General features: G+C 43.5%; 3 protein-coding genes and 1 non-coding gene across 4 annotated transcripts; 2 read left to right on the forward strand and 2 right to left on the reverse strand.

The window, feature by feature from the left end:
• The first annotated feature begins 531 nt into the window (after positions 1 to 531).
• hmces (5-hydroxymethylcytosine binding, ES cell specific) lies at positions 532 to 3,094 on the forward strand. Its single transcript, XM_068720144.1, has 6 exons — positions 532 to 892; positions 1,455 to 1,598; positions 1,678 to 1,890; positions 2,166 to 2,320; positions 2,395 to 2,587; positions 2,686 to 3,094. Exons 1-6 carry the CDS (start codon positions 704 to 706, stop codon positions 2,875 to 2,877), a joined length of 1,086 nt encoding a protein of 361 aa, XP_068576245.1. The 5' UTR covers positions 532 to 703; the 3' UTR covers positions 2,878 to 3,094.
• On the reverse strand, positions 3,087 to 8,254 carry rab7a (RAB7a, member RAS oncogene family). Its single transcript, XM_068720145.1, has 6 exons — positions 7,873 to 8,254; positions 5,976 to 6,038; positions 5,622 to 5,748; positions 5,035 to 5,253; positions 4,720 to 4,848; positions 3,087 to 4,610 (listed from the first exon to the last, which is right to left on the reverse strand). Exons 2-6 carry the CDS (start codon positions 6,026 to 6,028, stop codon positions 4,515 to 4,517), a joined length of 624 nt encoding a protein of 207 aa, XP_068576246.1. The 5' UTR covers positions 6,029 to 6,038; positions 7,873 to 8,254; the 3' UTR covers positions 3,087 to 4,514.
• Positions 8,255 to 9,995: 1,741 nt separating this feature from the next.
• On the reverse strand, positions 9,996 to 10,068 carry trnaf-gaa (transfer RNA phenylalanine (anticodon GAA)). Its single transcript has one exon. It is a non-coding gene; the product is annotated as a tRNA-Phe (tRNA).
• A 336-nt stretch (positions 10,069 to 10,404) lies between these two features.
• Positions 10,405 to 15,435, forward strand: rpn1 (ribophorin I). Its single transcript, XM_068720352.1, has 10 exons — positions 10,405 to 10,769; positions 11,481 to 11,545; positions 11,673 to 11,979; positions 12,078 to 12,287; positions 12,371 to 12,563; positions 12,690 to 12,789; positions 12,891 to 13,029; positions 13,780 to 13,899; positions 14,041 to 14,286; positions 14,396 to 15,435. Exons 1-10 carry the CDS (start codon positions 10,527 to 10,529, stop codon positions 14,576 to 14,578), a joined length of 1,806 nt encoding a protein of 601 aa, XP_068576453.1. The 5' UTR covers positions 10,405 to 10,526; the 3' UTR covers positions 14,579 to 15,435.
• Positions 15,436 to 21,254: the final 5,819 nt, after the last annotated feature.

Raw genomic sequence — 21,254 nt, forward strand, 5'->3', positions numbered from 1 at the left:
ACCTCACACATATCCCAAGAACTGAAAACCACCACAGGTTACAAGTCCTCCTTTAATGATAGCAACACTTGTTGCAACTTTCACATTGCCATAAACATACAGGCAAAGTTGCCAGCAGCAGGACACACTGTTTTCTCTACTGGAATATTAGCATAAACCATTTGAAGCAAAGCTTTGACCTCCTGGTTTCAGTGTTTGTTGCTCTTACCTGCTGCTGATGTCCACAGGTGTATCAACTCGAGAGGCCAAGTTTGACCGGAAGGTATGCCTGACTCTCGACCGGTTTACTGTCACCATAGCAACCACTGGACAGACAAACTCCCGATGCAACCACGTGTACAGAGACATGTATACACGACCATGTGTGTGTGTGTTTGTGTGTGTGTGTGTTACGTAATATCGTTGTCTTGTGGAATAATTTAATACGGTGTGCTGTGTTGTTGTTATTATTTTGAATTTTGACAGTTGTTTGTGTGCTGTCGCCATCTTGGGGCTGCAGTACGTCACGGGTGTCACGTGACATAACAGCAGCCTGCCCGGGCAAATCCCCGCATACACGGTTTACTGCAGTCGTGAAAAAGTAACTGTTTTGTTTCCTGAAATGAAACAAGGGTAAACCGCTAAACACTGAATGCGTGTTAACTTAGTTTAGCTTAACTTATTTTGAACCCTGAAGCGGAAAAGTTCTATTTTCGCCCTAAAAATGTGTGGTAGAACCGCGTGCACACTCGCTTCTGACGAGGTGAGCCGAGCCTGCTCCTACAGAGACCGAGGAGGGCAGCGGAGACGACCCCGCTGGAGGGACGGAGACGCGGACAAATACCGACCCTCTTACAACAAGAGCCCGCAGACCACGAGTCCCGTGCTGCTGTCACAGAGGCATTTTGATAAGGTAAGGAAACACTGCACGTGCCTGAGGGCGATTGATAAACTGTTTTAAGTGATGGACGAAGATATTGCCCTATGACGTCATTAGACACATCTGCAGAAAACATCTTTTGGTAGATAATTGTGGAGGAGAGGAATACTCAAATCTGTAATAATTCAATACGTACACACATCAATCCAATGCAACAACACACATCTTAATTAGTAGTTAAAATTATTAACCACAGATTTAGAACCGTTTAATTGCCAAAGTATGTTGCACATACAAGGAATTACATGGTGGATGGTGCATAACATTAAACAATCAACACAGTGCAAAATACAAGACATGACTTAAAAATAGAAATATATTGAAATTTACAATAAAATGTAAAAATATGCTAAATAAGCAAACAAGAGTATAATAAAACAAGTATGTTATTGATAAGTAGTAAAAATTCTCTCAGTCACAGTCTCAACATTATGGACCATTATAAGCCCCCCAAAAGGTAGTATGTACTGCAGAGTTATTGCATTGAACAGCATTGTTGTATGTTGTTGGCACTTACGTTATTGTGTGTCTGCAGGATGCTCCTGTCGATGAGTGTGTGTTGGCCTCCATGCGTTGGGGTCTGGTCCCTGCCTGGTTCAAGGAGAGCGACCCGAAGAAGATGCAATACAGCACCAACAACTGCCGCAGTGAAAATATACTGGAGAAGAAAACATACAAGGTGCGTGCAGATTTAGGCACTGCTAAGCTATATTACCATTATTGCTTTACGTCTAATCACTTTGTTCGTCTCCCTAAAGGACCCGCTGTTGAAAGGGCAGCGCTGCGTCATCCTAGCTGACGGCTTTTATGAGTGGAAGAGGCAGGCAAAGGACAAGCAGCCTTTCTTCATATACTTTCCTCAGACCCAGGAGAAAACAGAGGGGGAGGATGACCCCACAACCTCAGCTGGCAATAAGGAGGATTCAGAGACCGTGTGCCCTCCAGAGGAGGCCTCCCCTGACTTGACAGAGGTTCATATTGGGGTTTCTATAGCAATATAAGCACCATGAACATTTACTTTCATCCAGATGAGAATGCAGCTAGGGCGGAAATGACCGTGACTGATAATATCCTGTGTGGGAGAGGAGCCAAAGCTGTGTGCATGTGTCCTCCAGGTGTTTCTTTAGCATTCAGAATGTCATGCTACATACTAACCGGTGCCAGGCTAAGGAGTGTAAAATCGGTCACATTTTTCATAGAATCTAATCGTTGTGGCTGTACCCCTCTGCTCTGTGTGTTTGTTCAGGGAGGAGAAGCACCCGGTGAGTGGTCTGGATGGAAGTTGCTGACTATGGCTGGACTGTTTGACTGCTGGACACCACCAGGTGGCGGAGAACCCCTTTACACATACAGCGTAATCACTGTGAACGCCTCCATGAACCTGGAAAGCATCCATGATAGGTGAGGATAGATAATGAGGAAACGCTGTTGATGTCTGTATGAAATTTTAAGTTCCTGTATGGTTTGTGGTTTAGAATGCCAGCAGTCCTGGATGGAGAGGAAGAAGTGAGAAGATGGCTGGATTTTGGGGAGGTGAAGTCTCTGGACGCCATGAAACTGCTCCAGTCGAAAAACAGTTTGACTTTTCACCCCGTCTCTTCACTGGTAAACAACTCTCGCAACAACTCTCCGGAGTGCCTTCAGCCTGTAGATCTTAACAGCAAAAAGGTATCAGCTTTACTGTGGTGTTTTACTGGAAAAGTGTCAGTTTGTCTGGTGAGTTGAGAGGTTTAAGCTGACCAGTCTGACCCTTTTTAACCCCACAGGAGCCCAAACCCACAGCCAGCAGTAAGATGATGATGAGCTGGCTGACGAGCAGCGCGCCTTCAAAGAGGAAGGAGCCGACCACATGTGAGAGTAAAGAAGAGCGAGAAAGCGAGGCAGAGGCTCAGCCCAAGTCTACAGGGGCCCTTCATGAGTGGCTTCAGGGGGCCAATAAGAAACCAAGAAGCAAATGAAGATATGAACTGGGACTGAAAACTCTGCAGTGTTAAAAGACCGTTCAGGCATTATTTATTCCACTTAAGCTATTTTGACAGTTGTGAGAAAAACATGCTTTTGCTTCGTTAGTAATCTTTTTAAACGTAATAAAAAAATAAAAAAAAAGCTACACAGATACTATTTCATTTCAAAATGTTCGCAATAAATGTCAGAAATAAAGACAGCATGCTTTAATCAAGATTTTTATTACCCTTATTACTTGAAACGCGAAGACATTTCGAAACAATGTAGATGCTATGCATTTATCTTATTAATAATATAATAATGATGAATGCCAATACTTCCCCACACCTTTTTTTTATTTTTTTCTTCTTTCAAAAGTTACAGTATGTATGCTATCTTGTAATCTATAATGCATTTCGAAGTTTTTAACATAATACGAACAGACGGTTAAAGATCTGATCGGTTAAAAGAAATGTCAAGCACTTAAATTGTTTGCCAACACGAGCAACTGGCAGAGTCTTGATATGGAGATTTACAACACAACTTTTTTTTGCCTTCCCCACGCAGTGATTGAGAGGTCTGCAAATATACAAAGTCTTGCAATAGTTGACGGTAAAAACTAACTTACTAACCAATAGTACTCGGTTATGAATGATATTTATACTTGAGTGAAATCTCTCCTCTCCGGGGCCATCGGGTAGAACGACACGCCGTCTTCATTTGGTTCATTCCCACGTCAGATGTTGTACCAAGAATAACTGATTACGAGATGAACCTACGTTTTCCCAATAGAGGAACAGCAAATAGAGTGTTAGGGACAGCACTTGCGTCAAGGAGCCGAGTCTGAACTCACAACATCCTCAACCTGAGCTACATCTGCATTTATTGTGGCTCCAAAAGGGGGATTCTTAAGAGAGTGTTAAGTAATTGTGGATGACAACAAAGTGCAAAAAAAACTCCTGTCATGGTACTAGATTTTCAATTATGTGCCAATTAACAAGAATCAGCAGGCAGCATATTATTGTGACCCACATGCACCTTCACACATTCTGCTCCTTCACTACTTCAGCTGATGTCTTTTTTGAGAGTCAAAGAAATTTAAGCCACAACACAAATGACAAAAAAAGTGTGTGTGTGTGTGTGTGTGTGTGTGTGTGTGTGTGTGTGTGTGTGTGTGTGTGTAGAGGGGGGGGGGGGGGCAGTGTTTCCTCTCAACACAAACATGAAGATATAATGTTTCGATGTTACCAACTAAAAAGGAGTTAGAACCAAAACTGGGCATGAACGCAGCGATATATACGGAACCGAAAACAAGCTTAGCCCAAACCACCACCGTCATGAAAAAGTATGTGGGGAAACACTAGGAAGTAATAAGCATCGTACGAGTGGACTCCATGATGTTTCCTTTAGGTGTTCTTTGGGCTAGGAGACTCCTATTTTATAGAAAATGTGTGTTTTGTATACATAAGGAGGTGAGTGCAGCATGTTTTGTAGTAGTATACTCCATGAGTGGGATGCTGCTTGTATGTTGGGCTTTAGGGATTAACACAGTGGACCATGGGATAAGGGATATATAGACAAGGCAAGAAAGGGTAGTGAGGGGCAGAGACAGACCCCCCCCCCCACCCCACCCTGAAGATCTCCAGAGCCCTCAGCAGCTGCAGGTCTCCGCTGACGGCTTGGCTCGCTCGTTCCTGTCCAGCTTTATCGGCTCAGGGAACTCGTTGTACAGCTCCACTTCGGTCTCCTGGAATCAGACAAAACAGTTGCATCTCCCGGCTTTCACAGGACAAATGTTGAAACATTCAAGAGACCGGGTCAAACCGTCTTAATGGGATTTCCTGCTGGAAAGGTACCTGTTTTAGGGCGTTGCGTGCGATAGTCTGGAAGGCCTGCTCCACATTGATTGCCTCCTTGGCGCTGGTTTCAAAATATGGGATGTTGTTCTTGCTTTGACACCAAGCCTGTGCTCGCTTGGTTGTCACCTGAAACGCAAAATAGCTATTGTTTAATTTAGAAACATGAGAGAGTGACTGTTCAATCCAAGCTATTTTTAAAAACTGTTCTAAACTACATTTTAAGGGCTCAAAAACTACCAAACTTCCTTGAAAAACAACAACAATCGGTGCATATAATGACATATTATATAAATTAGGATTATCTGGACCCACCTGTCTGTTCTCCAGGTCTATCTTGTTGCCCAGCACCACAAAGGGGAAATTCTCCGGGTCTCGAGGGCTGGCCTGGATCAAGAACTCGTCCCTCCAGCTGTCTAGAGTCTTGAAGGTGTTGGGTGCCGTCACGTCGAACACCAGCACGCAGCAGTCTGCTCCGCGGTAGAACGCTACGCCTAAGGACTGGAACCTCTCCTGACCGGCTGTGTCCCAAATCTGAGAGACAGGATAGATCAGACGCGGTGGGTTCACATACACTAAATAATCAGATTACTGTAAATAAAGCGATTAAGGCTTTGACTGGAGAGTTTACATGGTTCACATTAACCAGATCTGTACCTAATCTCCGCTATTCGTTTAATAGCTATTTTCCTTAATGTATATATAAATTGCTTTTACAGAAAAGTCATAGAAAGAAATAATGCATTTACTGCCATAAACCATTAAAACCGTGGCAGTCTATTGTTCGAGTGGGGGATATGAATTAGCATTTGTATACCTTTATTTTGCTTTCTACGATTGTCTTAGATTTGATAATTGTGTTTTGATAAGACAGAAGTTACTGCGACATCATTTCTCAGTACCTGCATTGTGACAAGTCTGTCATCCACCATGACTTCTTTCGTCAGGAAATCAGCACCTATTGTGGCTTTGTACTGGTTACTGAACTTCTTATTCACATACTGGTTCATCAACGAGGTCTTCCCAACTCTAGAAGGAGAAAAAAATATAAAATAAGAATCACAGGAGACATTCAGAAACAAGTGAAACAGAAAATGTAATTGTGATGCATTGATTGGTGAAGTTCAAAATAGGTTCCTTGCTGGTTGAATACATGTGAGCATATTATTATTACCAGATTAAATACCCCAACTAAGTGTTTTCTTTACAATAAACCATTAAGCATCACTCTTTATTGTTGTCTCAACCACACTCACCCAGAGTCTCCGAGGATGATGACTTTGAGTAGTACTTTCTTCCTTGATGTCATTGTGCCACAGCTGTAAAGACAAAAAGAGAAAGAGAAAGAGAGAGAGAGAGAGAGAGAGAGAGAGAGAGAGAGAGATGATTAAAAGGGAAAAAGAAAATCCCCAATAGAAGCAGATCAACGGTGCGATTGCTCCAACAAGATGAATACAGGAGTCGTGCCACGGGGACCCTTTTGATATGAGCCAACAGGTTTCACAGAAAGACGATAAGGCATGTGTGCTTCTCCAAATACACTCCGAAGAAAATTGGGCTGTTCTTGGAATGAAACCAAGCACACTGTCTGCAATACACAAGTTTCCTTCACAAACAAAGACAAATACAGTGATAGAGGGGCAACAATATGTGCTCCACACTGTACCAACGCTCCAAATACAATTCATGAAACAATTCACTACTATTTTTTTTATTTTCCAAAATATAATGGTAGTGTTGAAATGACATGTACTATGTACTACGTTTTTTTTTTTAAATTATTATCGTTGTGCTGTAAAGCGTTGATTTTGTGATATTTATATTTTGTTTAAACAAACCATTCAATGGGAAAATAAACAACATTGTTTCATTCCCAAAGATAGAATTCTTGTACCTTTAAAAAGCTGGAAGTTACAACAAACTGAAAGCAAGAATGGAACACACACCCAGTTACTCCAAAACATTCTGAATGGAACCATAAATCAAATGAATTATTACACATCTGTGATCTATTGCCTCATGACTTCCCAGCTGAGCTCTGTATTTGTCCTCCCAATCAGTTGTTGCACGTCAATCATTATCCACACAGACTTAACAGAGTTTAGTAAAACTATTTGGATACTAGTTTAACTTGTAAAAGAAGAAGCAATCTAGGACTTCGCTCAGCTCTTCTTCAAATGTGCTCATCCTTCCCTGAATAACTGATCTATATCGCTTGATATAAAATCCCTGATAAACATCTCTAAATTATTTCTCCCAATTTTTCACATAAAGTCATGCTTATTTATTGATTGTTGAAAAAATCTGAAATCACAATCATGTTTCTGGTAATAAAAGATCCGGATCATCAGAAGTACAGATTATCTTTTTGTACTACAACTCATGGCTGATGCTGATTTAAACAGTATTGTCTTTGCGCCTGCTCCAGACATCACAACGCATTTCTTACTTTATATAAACAAAGTCATTATTAACAAAAATATGTAGCAGTTTAACGCCACACATCACTTTTACGTTTACGTTAAATTAATAGGAGAGCCACGGCTTGAATCCACATCGGTGCTGTTATGAAGCAACACTATCGTGGAGCTCTTGCTGCGGCTCTCATAATCTGCACCCCATGACAGTGTGTCAGGGACTGATCACATGGTTACAAAACACAGGACTAAGGGAACCATGACTTGGCAAACATGATTAGCACAGCAAATGCTGTAGTTGCATACAATACTTACACATACACACACACAGGTATAATCAATAAAAGTGATCAATCTATCGATCTCTCTGGTTGTACTTAATTCCACTAAATAAACCGACGCAGAGTCGTGTATCAATATGTATTTTTACCTATAAAGACATCAAATACACGGGCTACCACGGTGTTATACATTAACGTTACATTTTGGGATCAAAATGCTAGATAGCTAAGTAAGTAATTACATGTAATAAAAACAGTATCATTATTAAACACACTCTTTTTACACACCGTGTGAGCTAACAATTACCACATCAGTGACACTTCTTAATTTAAGCTAACGTTTAGTTAGCTTAAGATGTATTAACAAATGTGAAACTAAGTTGACGACAGCTAACGTTGTATGGTGAGTACATATCGATAGTAAAACCCAATAACTAAAGTCACCAGAAACTCACCTGGGCAAGGATCCTGCGGTAAAAAAACAAAAATCAAAACTGGACTTTTCTTCTGCCTCGGTTGGAAGCGTTAGCTCACGCGCAGGCTAGCTAACAGGCTAACAGCTCCGATAAACGTCTGCCGTACGAAAACAACACGTTTAAAGCGTCGACAGCTAAATTATCTCCGATAGCTAGCTTCGCAGCTAACTCTGTTTGTCAAAGTCAACACTGCCACTGCCGATGTAAATCTCTCTTCGTCCTAAACGGAGGCGATGTGGCGGTACAATGGTCCGTTTTCGCCCTGTTAACGTTGACGCTTGCTTTTTCCTGTCAAGCTAAAGTGCTAATCTGCTAGCCGAGATCTGTTCACTTCCTCCAAAACAAGCTCTCTGTCGGTGAGAGCTGACGTCACACGCTGGACACGCCCTGTTCCACAGCAACCTGAAAAGTCACAATAAACACAAAATGTCAGAAATTATATTATAGGTTTAATTACATATACAGGAACAGAAGAGCAAGTGAAAACGCGGAAACTAGATGAGCCTTAAATCGTATGCTTCTCCTTCATTTTCATTGTCTTAGATAACAATTGTGATTAATTAATGAGTATTCAGAACAACAACATTTTGGCCTACATATCATCTACGTTGAAGTTAAATTGGTCTTTTCTATTAGCTATCTGTGGTTAACCAGAATAACCTGCAGTAAGAGAGCCTGGGACAAAAGTGTGACCTACTCCCCTCTCCCCCCTGATGTTATGTTTACTGCCTCATGGCTGTCATTCACTCCGCACTGTTCCAGCCACTGTGGTATTCTCTCTTAGCGGTCAACAGTTTGGGACCTAGTTTACTTGCTCATTTCCAGAAGCTCCACAGTACTTTCCAGGTCTCCAGCAGAGTCAGCTACTCCCATGTCATCTCTGACCAGCTCACTATACCCAGAGGGAATATAGGCCAGGGGTGGGCAATTATTTTTCACATGAAAAACAGGGACTGTAGAACCAATAGACTGAACTCAATCCTGCTCAATATTATTCCACCTCTTCATAAAAAGCAGTAAATTGTATGGTTTTGATAAGCTGTGAGTGGTAAGAGTAAATATTATGATCGGTGGTGGAATGTAACAAGTATACAGTATTTGCTTAAGTACTGTGCTTAAGTACAAATGCAAGGTACTTTACTTGAGTATTTCCATTTTATTCAACTTTGTACTTCCACTCCATTACATCTCAGAGGGAAACATTACTACTACTACATTTGTCTGGCAGCTTTAGTTACTAGTTACTTTGCACATTATAATTTGTCAAACCTTTCCTAACTACCCAAACAAGGAGCTACAATGTGCTCCACCTTAAACATCTGTAGCAGGAATAATGATCCAAAAAATATACATATGTAATAGTAAAACACTGACAGGCATCATGTTTCTGAAAAAGGTGTACTTTTATTATAATTGTTTGTAGTCCAATTACCTCATTTTGTGTTTTTTAGTTCAGTGCGAGAACTCTAGTCTGTGTTGGGCTTGAACGAGTGCACTGAAGTCAGGTTGAATGTGAAGGACAGCTGACAGGCGATTGTCAGTGAGAGAGGATCTGGATCTGGATTTGTTCATCGCGGAGAATGTTTGTTCACATATGTAGGTCGATCCAAAGAGAACCAACATCTTCTGAGCATGTTGCTCGGGTCGTTATGCAAGTCTGGTATAGGCCAACATGTCATAAGATGATGACTTTGATTTTGTTTTTTTCCATTTAACTGACAATAGATGATTATTTTGTGTGTGTAATTCCATTCTTGCTGCAGTTTATTATAGTCTATAGAACTGAATCCACAGTAACATTTAAGACATTTAGCAGGCTTTTTAATCCAGTGCTATAGAATTAAATAGTCTTTTCAACTATGTCCTGAACTCCATTGTAATACTGAGTTTTATTTATCACATTTCACTTACAGAACAGTCCCCTTGTGTTGTGTGTGATTCAAGTGTTCTTGATTGAAACCCTACATCTCACACAGTCCATGGGCTGAAGCCTACAAAGACATTAACAGCAAACAGGTACCAGTTGTCCATAAACCCCATTCAATAACAACATTGCGAGAACGCTAAAACACCTCTTGAAATTTTGAGAAGTTACTCACTGCTGCCGAAACCCGGGATCGAACCAGGGACCTTTAGATCTTCAGTCTAACGCTCTCCCAACTGAGCTATTTCGGCGTGGTGACATTGCAAAATGACAAGTAGTTAAACATAAAAACTATATATTCCACTGAAATAGACATTTTAACACTAATGGCACACTAACGCGGGTGCCATTAGGACATTAGGAGGCCACTGACTACCAACAACTATTTCATGGTCAGAGAGTCATCAGGTTCCGACATTTAGAGGCAAAAGTTTTAAGTTATCTTAATGTCGTTGTCTTCTGAAAAAAAACAAAAAACTTCTTGAATTATAGTTTTTTATCTGTTTGTGCCACAATCGCTTCCGACGCACAGCGCGTTGTAAAGAGCACGCCGTGACGTCATCACGTCGGACGGAATGAAGCGTCATCCTTTCTGATGTAGAGCGGCGCGGCGGCCCTTTCTTTGCTGCTCTACGGTTTGTTTCCCCTCACGCTGTCCGTTCTTATCCCGGTTTTTCCCCCTCGGCTCTGAATTATTTCTCTCTTAACCATGACTCGAAAGTCGCCACTTCTCGCCGCTTGCCTGCTGCTGATTCTGGCGGCCGTGAGCCGGGAGGTTTCAGCGGACGGTTTGGTGAACGAGGAGGTGAAGAGGACAGTGGACCTGGGCACTCATCTGGCCAAGATCACCGCGGAGATCGTCCTGTCCAACCAGGGACACTCTGCCGTGCACAGCTTCGTGTTAGCGGTGGAGGCTGACGTGGCCCCTCACCTGGCGTACATCGGAGCTTCGGTGAGCCTCACACCAGTGAATTAAACACCGCTAGCATCTCTATCTCCGGCTAGCTAGCATTTAGCCTGTAAGCTAACTACTCCATAGTATGCTACTCATTTCTTGGCTGTGCAAAGCTTGCTAGTCTCTATTCATTCATTTCCTTTTTCCTAAATTGACAGCAGCAGCAGTGCGCTGGTTATTAGCATGCTAACATACGATGTTACAGTGTGTTCAATGAATGCATGAACACAGCTAACTTACTCGCTAGGCTCATGCGATTCAGTGTGGTCCAGTAGAAGTCAACGTTAGCTACTGTTTCTACATGTGACGTTATATTGCTTCGTGCACGGTATTGGCATGAGCTCATTGTCTTTGTGCATAAATGTACCGAACTACTCAACCTAGATTAGGTCGATTCATTTTTTGAATTGCTAAAGATGTTAACTTCCGCAGCGCTGCACGCTCTGTCAGTGGCTGAATGACACGTATGAGCTGGGCAGCTCACTTCCGTGTGTGACTGCGCAGTACTGCCCCCTTCCACTGTTTTGTGTGAAGCTGCAACAATGCTCTGTTTTTAAGTCAGAATAATAATAGGATACACACGGTTCCTTAAGGGAATTATTCTACGTTGCAATTTTAGACCTCTCACTTGTCCGGTATTTAGATTGAAAGCGTTGTTCTTTCATAGAGAGTATGCTCAAACCACCAAGTTTTTTTTTTTTTCCACAGGTGAAGGGTGATGAGGAGGAGGATGGGACACTTGAACTTCAACAGACAACAATTCAGGGCCAAAGGTATGAGATCGGACTCTCACATTGTTATCCAGCTTTGCTTTTGTAGTTCCTGAGAAGCTGATATTTTACAGCGTTATGCAGATGTTTCTTACCCGTGCTCCTCTCCTTCTCCTCTGATCCCGTTCAGTGGGGTTTTTTACAAAGTGCAGCTGCCCTCCAGTTTGGCAGCGGGGGCTCAGCTGAAAACGAAGGTGGAGATGACATTAAGCCACGTCCTGAGGCCCTTCCCCACACACATCACACAGGCCGAGCGCCAGCTGGTGGTCTTTCAGGGGAACCACTACCTGTACTCCCCGTATCCCACCCGCAGCCAGACGACGCGTGTCCGCCTGGCCTCCAAGACGGTGGAGACATACACCAAACTGGGCAACCCCAGCAAGAACGAGGAGATCATCGAGTACGGACCTTTCCATGACGTGGCGCCGTTCAGCGAGGTACAGCTTTGACCACATCGGATGAGCTTTGAGCGAAGCTGCAAAAAAAGAAAAAGTTTCTGAAACGTTGTGTGTTGTGTCTCTTCTCTATTGTCCAGGATACAATGAAGATCCATTACGAAAACAACTCGCCCTTCCTCACCATCAGTAGCATCATCCGGACCATTGAAGTCTCTCACTGGGGTAACATTGCCGTGGAAGAGACCATCGACTTGAGGCACACAGGAGCCATCCTGAAGGGACCTTTTTCACGCTACGATTATCAGCGTCAGTCAGACAGCGGCATCTCATCTGTCAAGTCCTTCAAGGTGTTGTATTAAATATAAACCACTGTTGTTCTTTTTACTGTTAAGGTGATGATGATCATGACTATTTACTTTCTCCCCAACAGACTATCCTCCCTGCCTCGGCTCAGGATGTCTACTACAGAGATGAGATCGGCAACATCTCCACCTCCCATCTGCAGGTTCTGGAGGATTCGGTGGAGGTGGAGGTCAGACCTCGCTTCCCCTTGTTCGGAGGCTGGAAGACCCACTACATGATCGGCTACAATCTGCCCAGCTATGAGTACCTCTACACCCTGGGTGAGTTGACTTCTGACAGCCTAACTAACCCAAACATAGGAGGCACACTTTGATTCCTACCCATGTCCACACAACCGATGTGTGCTGTGATCCTGATTTAAACCAAGGCTGTTGTTCATCTTCTAGGTGACCAGTATGCGCTGAAGATGAGACTAGTTGACCATGTGTACGATGACCAGGTGATTGACTCGCTCACTGTGAAAATCATCCTGCCAGAGGGAGCCAGGTCAGTGATTGCAAGCAAAATCTTCCGTATGCCAGGTTTAGTAGAGACTTCTGCAGTATTCGAGGCCGAGTTCTCATGTTTTCCCTGTAATGTCCTCTCAGAAACATCCAGGTGGATACACCTTACAAGATTGATCGCATGCCGAACCAGCTGCACTATACTTATCTGGATACGTTTGGCCGACCCGTGCTGATCGCCACGAAGAACAACCTAGTGGAGCATCACATTCAGGATGTTGTGGTAAGACGAGATTGGAATTCAGACATTCTAGCTTACATGCATATATTATTTACCTGCATATTTGTAGGAGATATCTTGGACTGATGTAACATGTAGCTACTACGGTGTTATTAGCCACATTAACCAGGTCGGCTGCAGAGCTGGTGGTAGTATAAACCTGTTTGATTCTTACCTATTGAGCCTTCCTCGGGACAAACCGAGTTATCTGGGTAACGTTGCTTAGTAAAAACAGGAACAAGTCGTTTTACACCAGTCCTTGTTCCAGATTTGAGGAGCTTCTGAGTTTGTTTGTTTTTCAGCAAAGTTATCTAGATAAATTGTTAAACTTGCTTTGTGGATCTCTGCTAATGGAAAGAATAGCAAAAGGACCCGTGTGTTTTTCTTAGTGGGATTTATCTATAGCACAGTCATTAGGGGCTGTTTAGTTTCGGTAATGTTATGAAGATGTGCCTGGCTGTATGCGTTCTTCACAGTATTGTATTCTCACTGCGACAACAGTCAAAACAAGGTGTTTAGTTTATAATATGTTAGAGAGAAAAGCATGCAATGCTCCATCCCTGAGAAGCTTTAGTCAGTAGAGGTTTTGGATTTTTATCAGCGTAGTAATGTGATAATATATTCTCATTTATTCACATCTCTCTACTGTAGATATCCAATAAAAGCATAAAATGCCCCAAAAAAACCCTTTATGACATGAGCTGTGAAATTGTACACAAACCTGACTTAATAAACCTCTTTTGTGATTACCAGGTTCATTATAACTTCAACAGGATCCTGATGCTGCAGGAGCCTCTCTTGGTTGTAGCGGCCTTCTACATCCTCTTCTTCACCGTCATCATCTATGTCCGCCTGGACTTTGCCATCACAAAGGTATGACAGGTTTCTGTAAAGGGAGCCTGGTTTCTGCTGGCATGTTTTCCCTCACTTCGGCAGATATTCTGCAGGATTCTATCTTCATTCAGCTCAGTAACTGTTTTTAAATCTGCGTTAATGTCTTTCTTCTTTGTTCAGGACCCCGCAGCTGAGGTGCGTATGAAGGTGGCCTCCATCACCGAACAAGTGCTGACTCTGGTCAACAAGCGTCTGGGTCTGTACCGACACATGGACGAGGTGGTCAATCGTTACAAGCAGTCCCGCGACACCGGGGCGCTCAACAGCGGTCGGAAGACCCTGGAGGCCGACCACCGCACCCTCACCAACGAAATCAGCTCGCTGCAGGCGCGCCTCAAAGCCGAGGGCTCCGACTTGGCCGATAAGGCGAGTGAAGGCTTAGTTGAGAGCATAGACAGAAATGGTCGTAAGTGAAATGCTCAAAAAGTACAGCGATGTTAACCCCCCCCCCCTCTCTCTCTCTCTGTGCTTTCAGGTAGGGGAGGTGCAGAAGCTGGACGGCCAGGTGAAAGAGCTGGTGTGTCGCTCCTGCCAGGAGGCGGAGCGGCTGGTGGCGGGCAAGGTGAAGAAGGAAGCTTACATCGAGAGCGAGAAGACTCTGACCGCCAAGAGACAAGAGCTCGTCGGCCGCATCGACAGTCTGCTGGATGCCCTCTAAACTGCTCCGGCCACACTGGCACACACACACACACACACACAGACAGACACACCCTGCTACATTATACGACCGACTATTTGTATGAATGAGAGTTGAAAGGAAATGTGACACAAATGCTTACACATTTTTTTTTTTTTTTTTTTACCATCTTAGAACCCAGACATGGACAATTAACATCTCATCTCCTGGTAGTGATGGGTTTATCCAAACATGTGTGCCTTGTGATAAACTTGAGGTCACTGCGCGCTCAGCTTCACAGCAGCTACGACACAACTTTTGGCTTTTTTTTTTTTTTGTCTGTCTGCTTTTGAGTTTGTTGAGCTACAATTTAAAATTTGTCACACTGCTCGAACTTGACACCAGATTTTGATGTTCAACTCTGGACTTTTTTATTTTTTTTTGTCTCCCCTCTTCAGTGTGTATGGTTATGGGACTTTTATTTTGGAAACTAATAGGAGAAGGGCCCACATGTTTTCGTTCTCATGTCTTTACTCACATAATGCCGTATTTTAAGATTGGATCATCTCTAGCGATCAAGTATTAAGGTGATCTTTATCTAATCATGTCTCTTTTGCACTTACAACTTTTTTTTTTTCTACTCGCCCATGACTGACGTTTATATTTGGACAAATTTGAAGCTCTGATTCTGACTCATCGTCTCAAATGTTTGTTTTTGATGTTTCCCAGTCATATTTTCTACATTTTGTATGATTTTGTTTTGTAAGTGGTGGTGTTTGAACATGAGATTAGTAAAAACATGAGATTAGGTTGTATGCGAGAAAAGACATGGGAGGGGACACGAAATGGGCAATGTTATGGAAAGCTGTCAAATTTGAAATAAAGTTTTGAGAAACTCATCTTTTAGAACGTTTTATTTTTTTTAGATCAAGGTGTATGAAGATGGACATCGGGAGTTTTACTTTACAGCTGGTGTATTAGTTAATTTGGGGAAGCAGTACCCTTGATTAATCAAAAGAGGGCGCACCTGTATCAAGAACCACCACTTAACCATATTGGGGACTTTCTTCTGCTTTTTTAGACCCTGACATTTAATACTCTGCAGATAGTCATCCTAAAATAAAAGTCTGTGATCTATGCACTATGCCCCTCTTTTAAAACTGGCACCTCAGAGGGAATTTCCAGCACATTGTTACAGTCCTTGTTTGAGTGAAACCCCACCTATCACCCTCTCCTCCCCAGCCAGCAGAGCAGCCGACCTGCCTCCATGAATTTCGGAGCCCAGGACAAACACAAGGGTCAGTGTGAGGTCACTGCTTTCCCTCTGAGGTCACCAGGGGTCCTGGCAGGTCACTTCCTGCTCCATAATAACCTCACAATGATAATGTTAACATATTGTATGTGCCATACAATAATCATTCTGAAAATACACAGCAGGGGGAAAGCAAAGACAATGTCTGTTAGCACTGATGCTCGGTTGCTGGTGAAAGACCACACAATAGCATTTTTGTTTGCGTGTTTGTGTACACGAGTGGAGCTTTGGAGCGGTGAGAGTTCGGAGAGCCGCCGAGTCTCATTCTCACAGCAGAACACAGCCGGCAGGACTGCTGCTGCTTGCACACTTCCAGCTCAACACCAGTGGCCGCGTGGAACAACACGCTGAGCTCACGTCTGCTTTGTAACGACGCCATCGGGTCACTCTGGGAGTTTGAGTGTTGGACTGAAAGGATTTCTTTGGGGACTCAAAATTCAATTAAAATTTGTGGATTTGAGAGGTTTTATAGAATTAATTACTGGCCTTGAAAATATAATTTAATAAAATAAAAGAACCTAAATTCATTAGTATATTTAAGCTTTCTGGATCAACACTATATGATAGAGATTCATAATAAAAACACTGCAGTTTGAAAATTAATTTCACCAGGATTTTGGGACCAGAGTCTGTCTGTTCTGAAACGATTGTAGGCTACAATATATACATAACATCTACTGATATGTAATCTGAAGCAATATGTCATAGGTTCATAGGAAAGAATAAAGTGAGCATTGAATTTGTTTGCAATCAAGTTCCATGCGATTTGTTGTTGTCTACACATGTCGTTGTGGTATTAAATCAACTGTTTTGTATGTTTTCTCTAATGGAGGGTAACACCTCTACCAGGACCAACCTCCTGATTTCAATTCAGCCAATTTCCTATTATTTGATCCCTTATTTATATCTTCCATATCATCAATATGTTCAGTTATTGTGTTAATTGCTCCTGGAAATTTTACATCTTTTACAACACATTTGTTACAGAGTTTTGCAAAGAGCTTTAAGTCGTCACTGTTTCTGTAGTTACTGCTGTCTGTTTTTGTAAGGCAGTATCTATTCAATTGTTTAGAGTAATTGTATTTGTGTGATATTGTTAATTAAAAACTTAATTTAGGGCCCCTAAAAAAGCAGTTAGATATTGCACTGTGTTTGGACAAAAAAACTGAAAGCTCCTTCAGCTCTTCTGTCCATTTGAGTTAATTTGAAACATTGATCTTAAAGCCACATAAAATGTGTGATTTAAAGGAAGCTTCCAACATTAAATCACATGAATTCCACCAAAGTAAAGGGCTATTATGCTAGGGTCAGCTACTTAGCTTTTAGCAGGACTGGTTTATCTGGTACTTTCTTTCTCCATCAGGATTAGATTTTCTTTTTGTTTTGTCTCATTATATCATTTCTTTGTTGGGGCATCATTATTTAATACAGGAAAAAAGAAAATGTGTCTAAATTAGCTTTAGGGTATCTCAGCCACTGCAGTCACTCTGTTTTCTAGTTCTTTAAAAATCGGCATGCTGTTTTCACGGTATTTTTGTTTTTTTGAAAAATGACATACTACACAGAATAGTACTCTATTGCCTCTCAGACTGGCCATTCATTCTCAGAGCATACGTGATCAACCATGTGATCATCTGTTAGAAGAAGTAAGTCTCTTAATAAATGCCTCTTATTCTTCAATGTGCCTTTGAATGTGATGTTAGAATGGAGCTGTTAGCAAGTATCTCACTGCTGGACTATTACCTGCCTCATGAAGGGCATCACTGAATACCGCTCATGTTTTGTTGATGCATTGGCTTCCCTGTTTGACTTACGTGATATCGTTGACAGCGCATTGTCTTGTGTGGTATTGGTGTTTGGCTGATTGGCCTTTCAGTCTTTTCAGTTCCAGCTCTGTCCTCTGGCCCAGGATGTGATTACCCGTCACAGAAGAACTGCGGTTTATCTGTTGGCGTAAGCCGAGCAGAATACTGTTTAAACCGGAATTCATGTGCAGCAGTGTATCCTGATGTGGCAAACCGTGTGTGAGTGTGTGTGTGTGAGGTGGATGAGGGGTTTGTGCAGGGTGGTGGACGGGTTGGGCCATGTGGTTGAGCTGTCATGGTGTTTGTCTCCCCCCCCCTCAAGCATGGAGTTGATTATTATCTTCCTTTCCTGAGGTATAGTAAAGATGCAGAGTGTGTTCTTGCTTTATCTGCCAGAAAAATAATGAATATGCAAAAAGAATGTGGAGTCAAACTACGTATCAGTTGAAGGGGTAATCCACAAACCCTGGGCCTTGTGACGTGGTGGTGATTGATTACATTGAGGGCTCACCTGCAGTACTCTCCCTCTTAATCTTTCTTGCTCTGAAATACACACACACACACACACACACACACACACAAAGAGAGGAGCGGCAGAAGTCACCAGTCAGGGAACAATATCCTGCTCAGAAGACCCTTCACAGCACACTCTCATAAATCACTGAGACAGAGCCACCACCCTCACTGTCAGTGTGTTATTATGCACACACACACACACACACACACACACTCACTCACTGAGGTCCACGTTCCTCACGATATACATTCATTCAATTTTAGTCAATCCTGGTACCCAGCCATAAAAGGATGTCATCGAAAAGAAGAAATATGACTCGAATCTAAAGTCAAAACTTGCCCTCAAACACGCCTCACCTGCGCTGATTCCCTCTGGCTCTGCTTAAAACACACATCTTCACAACAGCAGCTCTGTGTCCCGCTCTGCCCCTTGGCCCTCTGCACCGGCCATTCCTCAGTGACAGGGTGCCGGGATGAGGGGATGAGAGGCTCTGAAGGGCGAGGTGAGGGATGGATGAAAGCCCCGCGGCTGAGGTCCCGGGGCCCTGCGTCTCGTGCAGGTGGCAGGTGTGATCTGGCCGGGTGCAGAAGCGTGAGGGCAAGGAAGAGAGGGACAATGAAGGCGTCTGTGGCCCTCGTCGCAGCTGCAGCGGACGGGGAGGGGGAAGCGGGGATGACAGATCAGACAGTCAGACGGACAGAAAGATGGAGGAAGGGAAGGACAGCGTAGGACGCGCAAAGATGGAGATGGGACTTCAAACGGAGGATTGGGCCCTGGGTGCAGAGAGACGCATTCTTGTCTGGCATGGACGGAGGCAGAGCGGAGAAGATGGACGGCTCAGAAAAGGGCGAGCATCAAAGTCCACAGTCGTCCTCCTCTCGTGCAGATGTTTACATCGCACACACTTTTGCTCAAAGCCCCCGTGCTCTGCCTATATCTGTGTGCATATTGATGTCAACCTCCCTCTCTGTATGGATTTGTATCGATGAGACAGTAATCCTCTTCCCTTGCCGCCCTTGTGTGCAACTGTCCACAGCTCCCACTAAGACCCACTGATCTCTGCCACATGGCGCTCCATCAAAGCACCGATGGTCATGCCTATCAGGGCAAGTTTTTGCCAAAAAAAAATGCACCCGCGTGGCTCACACATGTCCCTCCGTGCAGGGGATGAGCGGCGAATGAAGGTCTAACGCTACTTTAGACTTTCTATCGTCTTGGATCACATGAAGGCGAGTGAAACAATGCTGCTCTCTGTTTTTTTTTAAAAAGCACTCTTGTCTGAGCGTGCGCACGGACACACGCACACGTTTCCTACTTTCTCTATCGGACCTGATTAGAGTGACAGGGGCACTTCCCATTGGCTGTGAGAGTGGCCCTCTCCTTCCCAGGGCAGCCAATTTCCCCTACTCCAGAGCTGATAGGAAACTTTGATTGTCCACTGAGCTCAGGAGAGACAAAGAGATTTTTCCTCTTGCAATCCACATATCGCTCCATCACATCTCTACAATCTCCCCACTTGCTCTCTCCTCCACCATCTCTCCCTCTTGAAGGTTTCTTGCCTTAGTTCCATGATCACCACTGTTGTGGGCTGCTGAATGCGAGTCCATTAAACTGGCACCGACTGCTTTGATGGGCAGGAAGTTTCACTTCATACGGTGACATCTGCATCCTGTGACACAATCCTACCCTGCTTACACGATCGACTGTCCTGGCTCACCACTTTCCTCTAATAGCATTCCTATTATTTTATTCTGCGAGCACAGGAGAATGCTGCTGAAACATTTGCATACTGGTATGTACTCATGTTAGGTGTGAAGTGGATCAAGAAAGAGAGGGCCGGGGGGGGGGACAAAATAAGCGAGGCGTCTAAACATGTGGAGCAAGCCAACAGGAAACAGCTCTCCCTCTCTTTCTCTCTCTCTCTCCACCCCGGTGCTGGCCCTCCCTGAGAACACACTTCCTGTCAGAGCTCCTCTGACTTCCTGTCCAGCCACTAGGAATCCCAGCTGGAACATTCCAGCTGTGCAATAGTCTCCCTCCCTCTCCGGGCTGCTTGATTATTACAATGTCTTTCTTGCTCAATCCCTCAGTCTTTCGTGCAAATATACAGTGAGCAGCACACGCACACACACACACACACACACACACACACACACACACACACACACACACACACACACACACACACACACACACACACACGTAGAGGACTCAGAGGCTCTTGTAGTGCTACTGCATCCCCTCGTCGCCAGGGGTCGCTACATAACAGCACATTCTCTCCTGCGTGACTTGACTGCGTCTCTCTCCTGCAGTGTGCACGTCTTCGCCTCAGTGCTGGGGGAGACTGGGCTCTTCTATCTCCTCAGAAAGGCTCTGATTTATATTACTAGTTGTTGTTTTTTGTGTGTGTTTTTTTAGCGCATGGAAATGCGCAGTGCCATTAGTCTAATGGCATTACATGGAATGGCACATGCATGTTTATAAATGTGCCTTCACGCGGGGATGGGGTGGAGAAAAAAAGCAGGTTTGGTGACTTTGTGTATGACCTTTTCGGAAAGAGAGCTAATCCCGAGCTATAATAGACTCCGGGACCGATATGGAAAACTGCTGCACCGTTATCTCGGTTGTCTAGGAGACCATCAGAGTACCGGGGCCGGTGGAGATGCCACGGTATTAAAAGGGGAGTGTGTGTGTGTGTGTGTGTGTGTGTGTGTGTGTGTGTGTGTGTGTGTGTGTGTGCGCGCGCGCGTGTGCTGGAAAATGTTTTCTTTTTTTTCGTCATAAGTGTCACTCATAAATACTGCATTATAGACGCACGTTTTGTTTGTTTTTTGCTACATTTGGCCAGCAGCATTATTATTGTTCGCATGTTGAAATTATAAATTAAATTTGAACACATACAGGAAAAGGTCAGTCATGAAAAAGTGTCTCGTTATTGGCTAAATTAAACTGCTCTCGCCTGACATTATAAAATGTAGCCCGGTGGGTCTTCTGTTTTCCGAATTATGGCAAACAAAGACTGTTAACCAAACGCCACGGCAGTTTATTTAAACGATAACACGGGCCTAATGTGAGGCCCGTTTG

This window comes from Cebidichthys violaceus, unplaced genomic scaffold, assembly GCF_023349555.1.
Source record: "Cebidichthys violaceus isolate CVI_PGR_0920_01 unplaced genomic scaffold, fCebVio1.0.p SCAF_25, whole genome shotgun sequence".
Classification (NCBI taxonomy): Eukaryota; Metazoa; Chordata; class Actinopteri; order Perciformes; family Stichaeidae; genus Cebidichthys; species Cebidichthys violaceus.

Bases quoted from the DNA above. Each gene is read 5' to 3' on its own strand.
- rab7a (XM_068720145.1), bottom strand. From the start codon at position 6,028: ATGACATCAAGGAAGAAAGTACTACTCAAAGTCATCATCCTCGGAGAC. The intron at 5,749-5,975 runs GTGAGTGTGGTT...TTCTCCTTCTAG, and splicing joins ATCATCCTCGGAGACTCTGG to AGTTGGGAAGACCTCGTTGA. The intron at 4,849-5,034 runs GTGGGTCCAGAT...TTTGCGTTTCAG, and splicing joins TAGACCTGGAGAACAGACAG to GTGACAACCAAGCGAGCACA.
- hmces (XM_068720144.1), top strand. From the start codon at position 704: ATGTGTGGTAGAACCGCGTGCACACTCGCTTCTGACGAGGTGAGCCGA. The intron at 893-1,454 runs GTAAGGAAACAC...GTGTGTCTGCAG, and splicing joins CACAGAGGCATTTTGATAAG to GATGCTCCTGTCGATGAGTG. The intron at 1,599-1,677 runs GTGCGTGCAGAT...GTCTCCCTAAAG, and splicing joins TGGAGAAGAAAACATACAAG to GACCCGCTGTTGAAAGGGCA.
- rpn1 (XM_068720352.1), top strand. From the start codon at position 10,527: ATGACTCGAAAGTCGCCACTTCTCGCCGCTTGCCTGCTGCTGATTCTG. The intron at 11,546-11,672 runs GTATGAGATCGG...GATCCCGTTCAG, and splicing joins ACAACAATTCAGGGCCAAAG to TGGGGTTTTTTACAAAGTGC. The intron at 12,564-12,689 runs GTGAGTTGACTT...TTCATCTTCTAG, and splicing joins TGAGTACCTCTACACCCTGG to GTGACCAGTATGCGCTGAAG.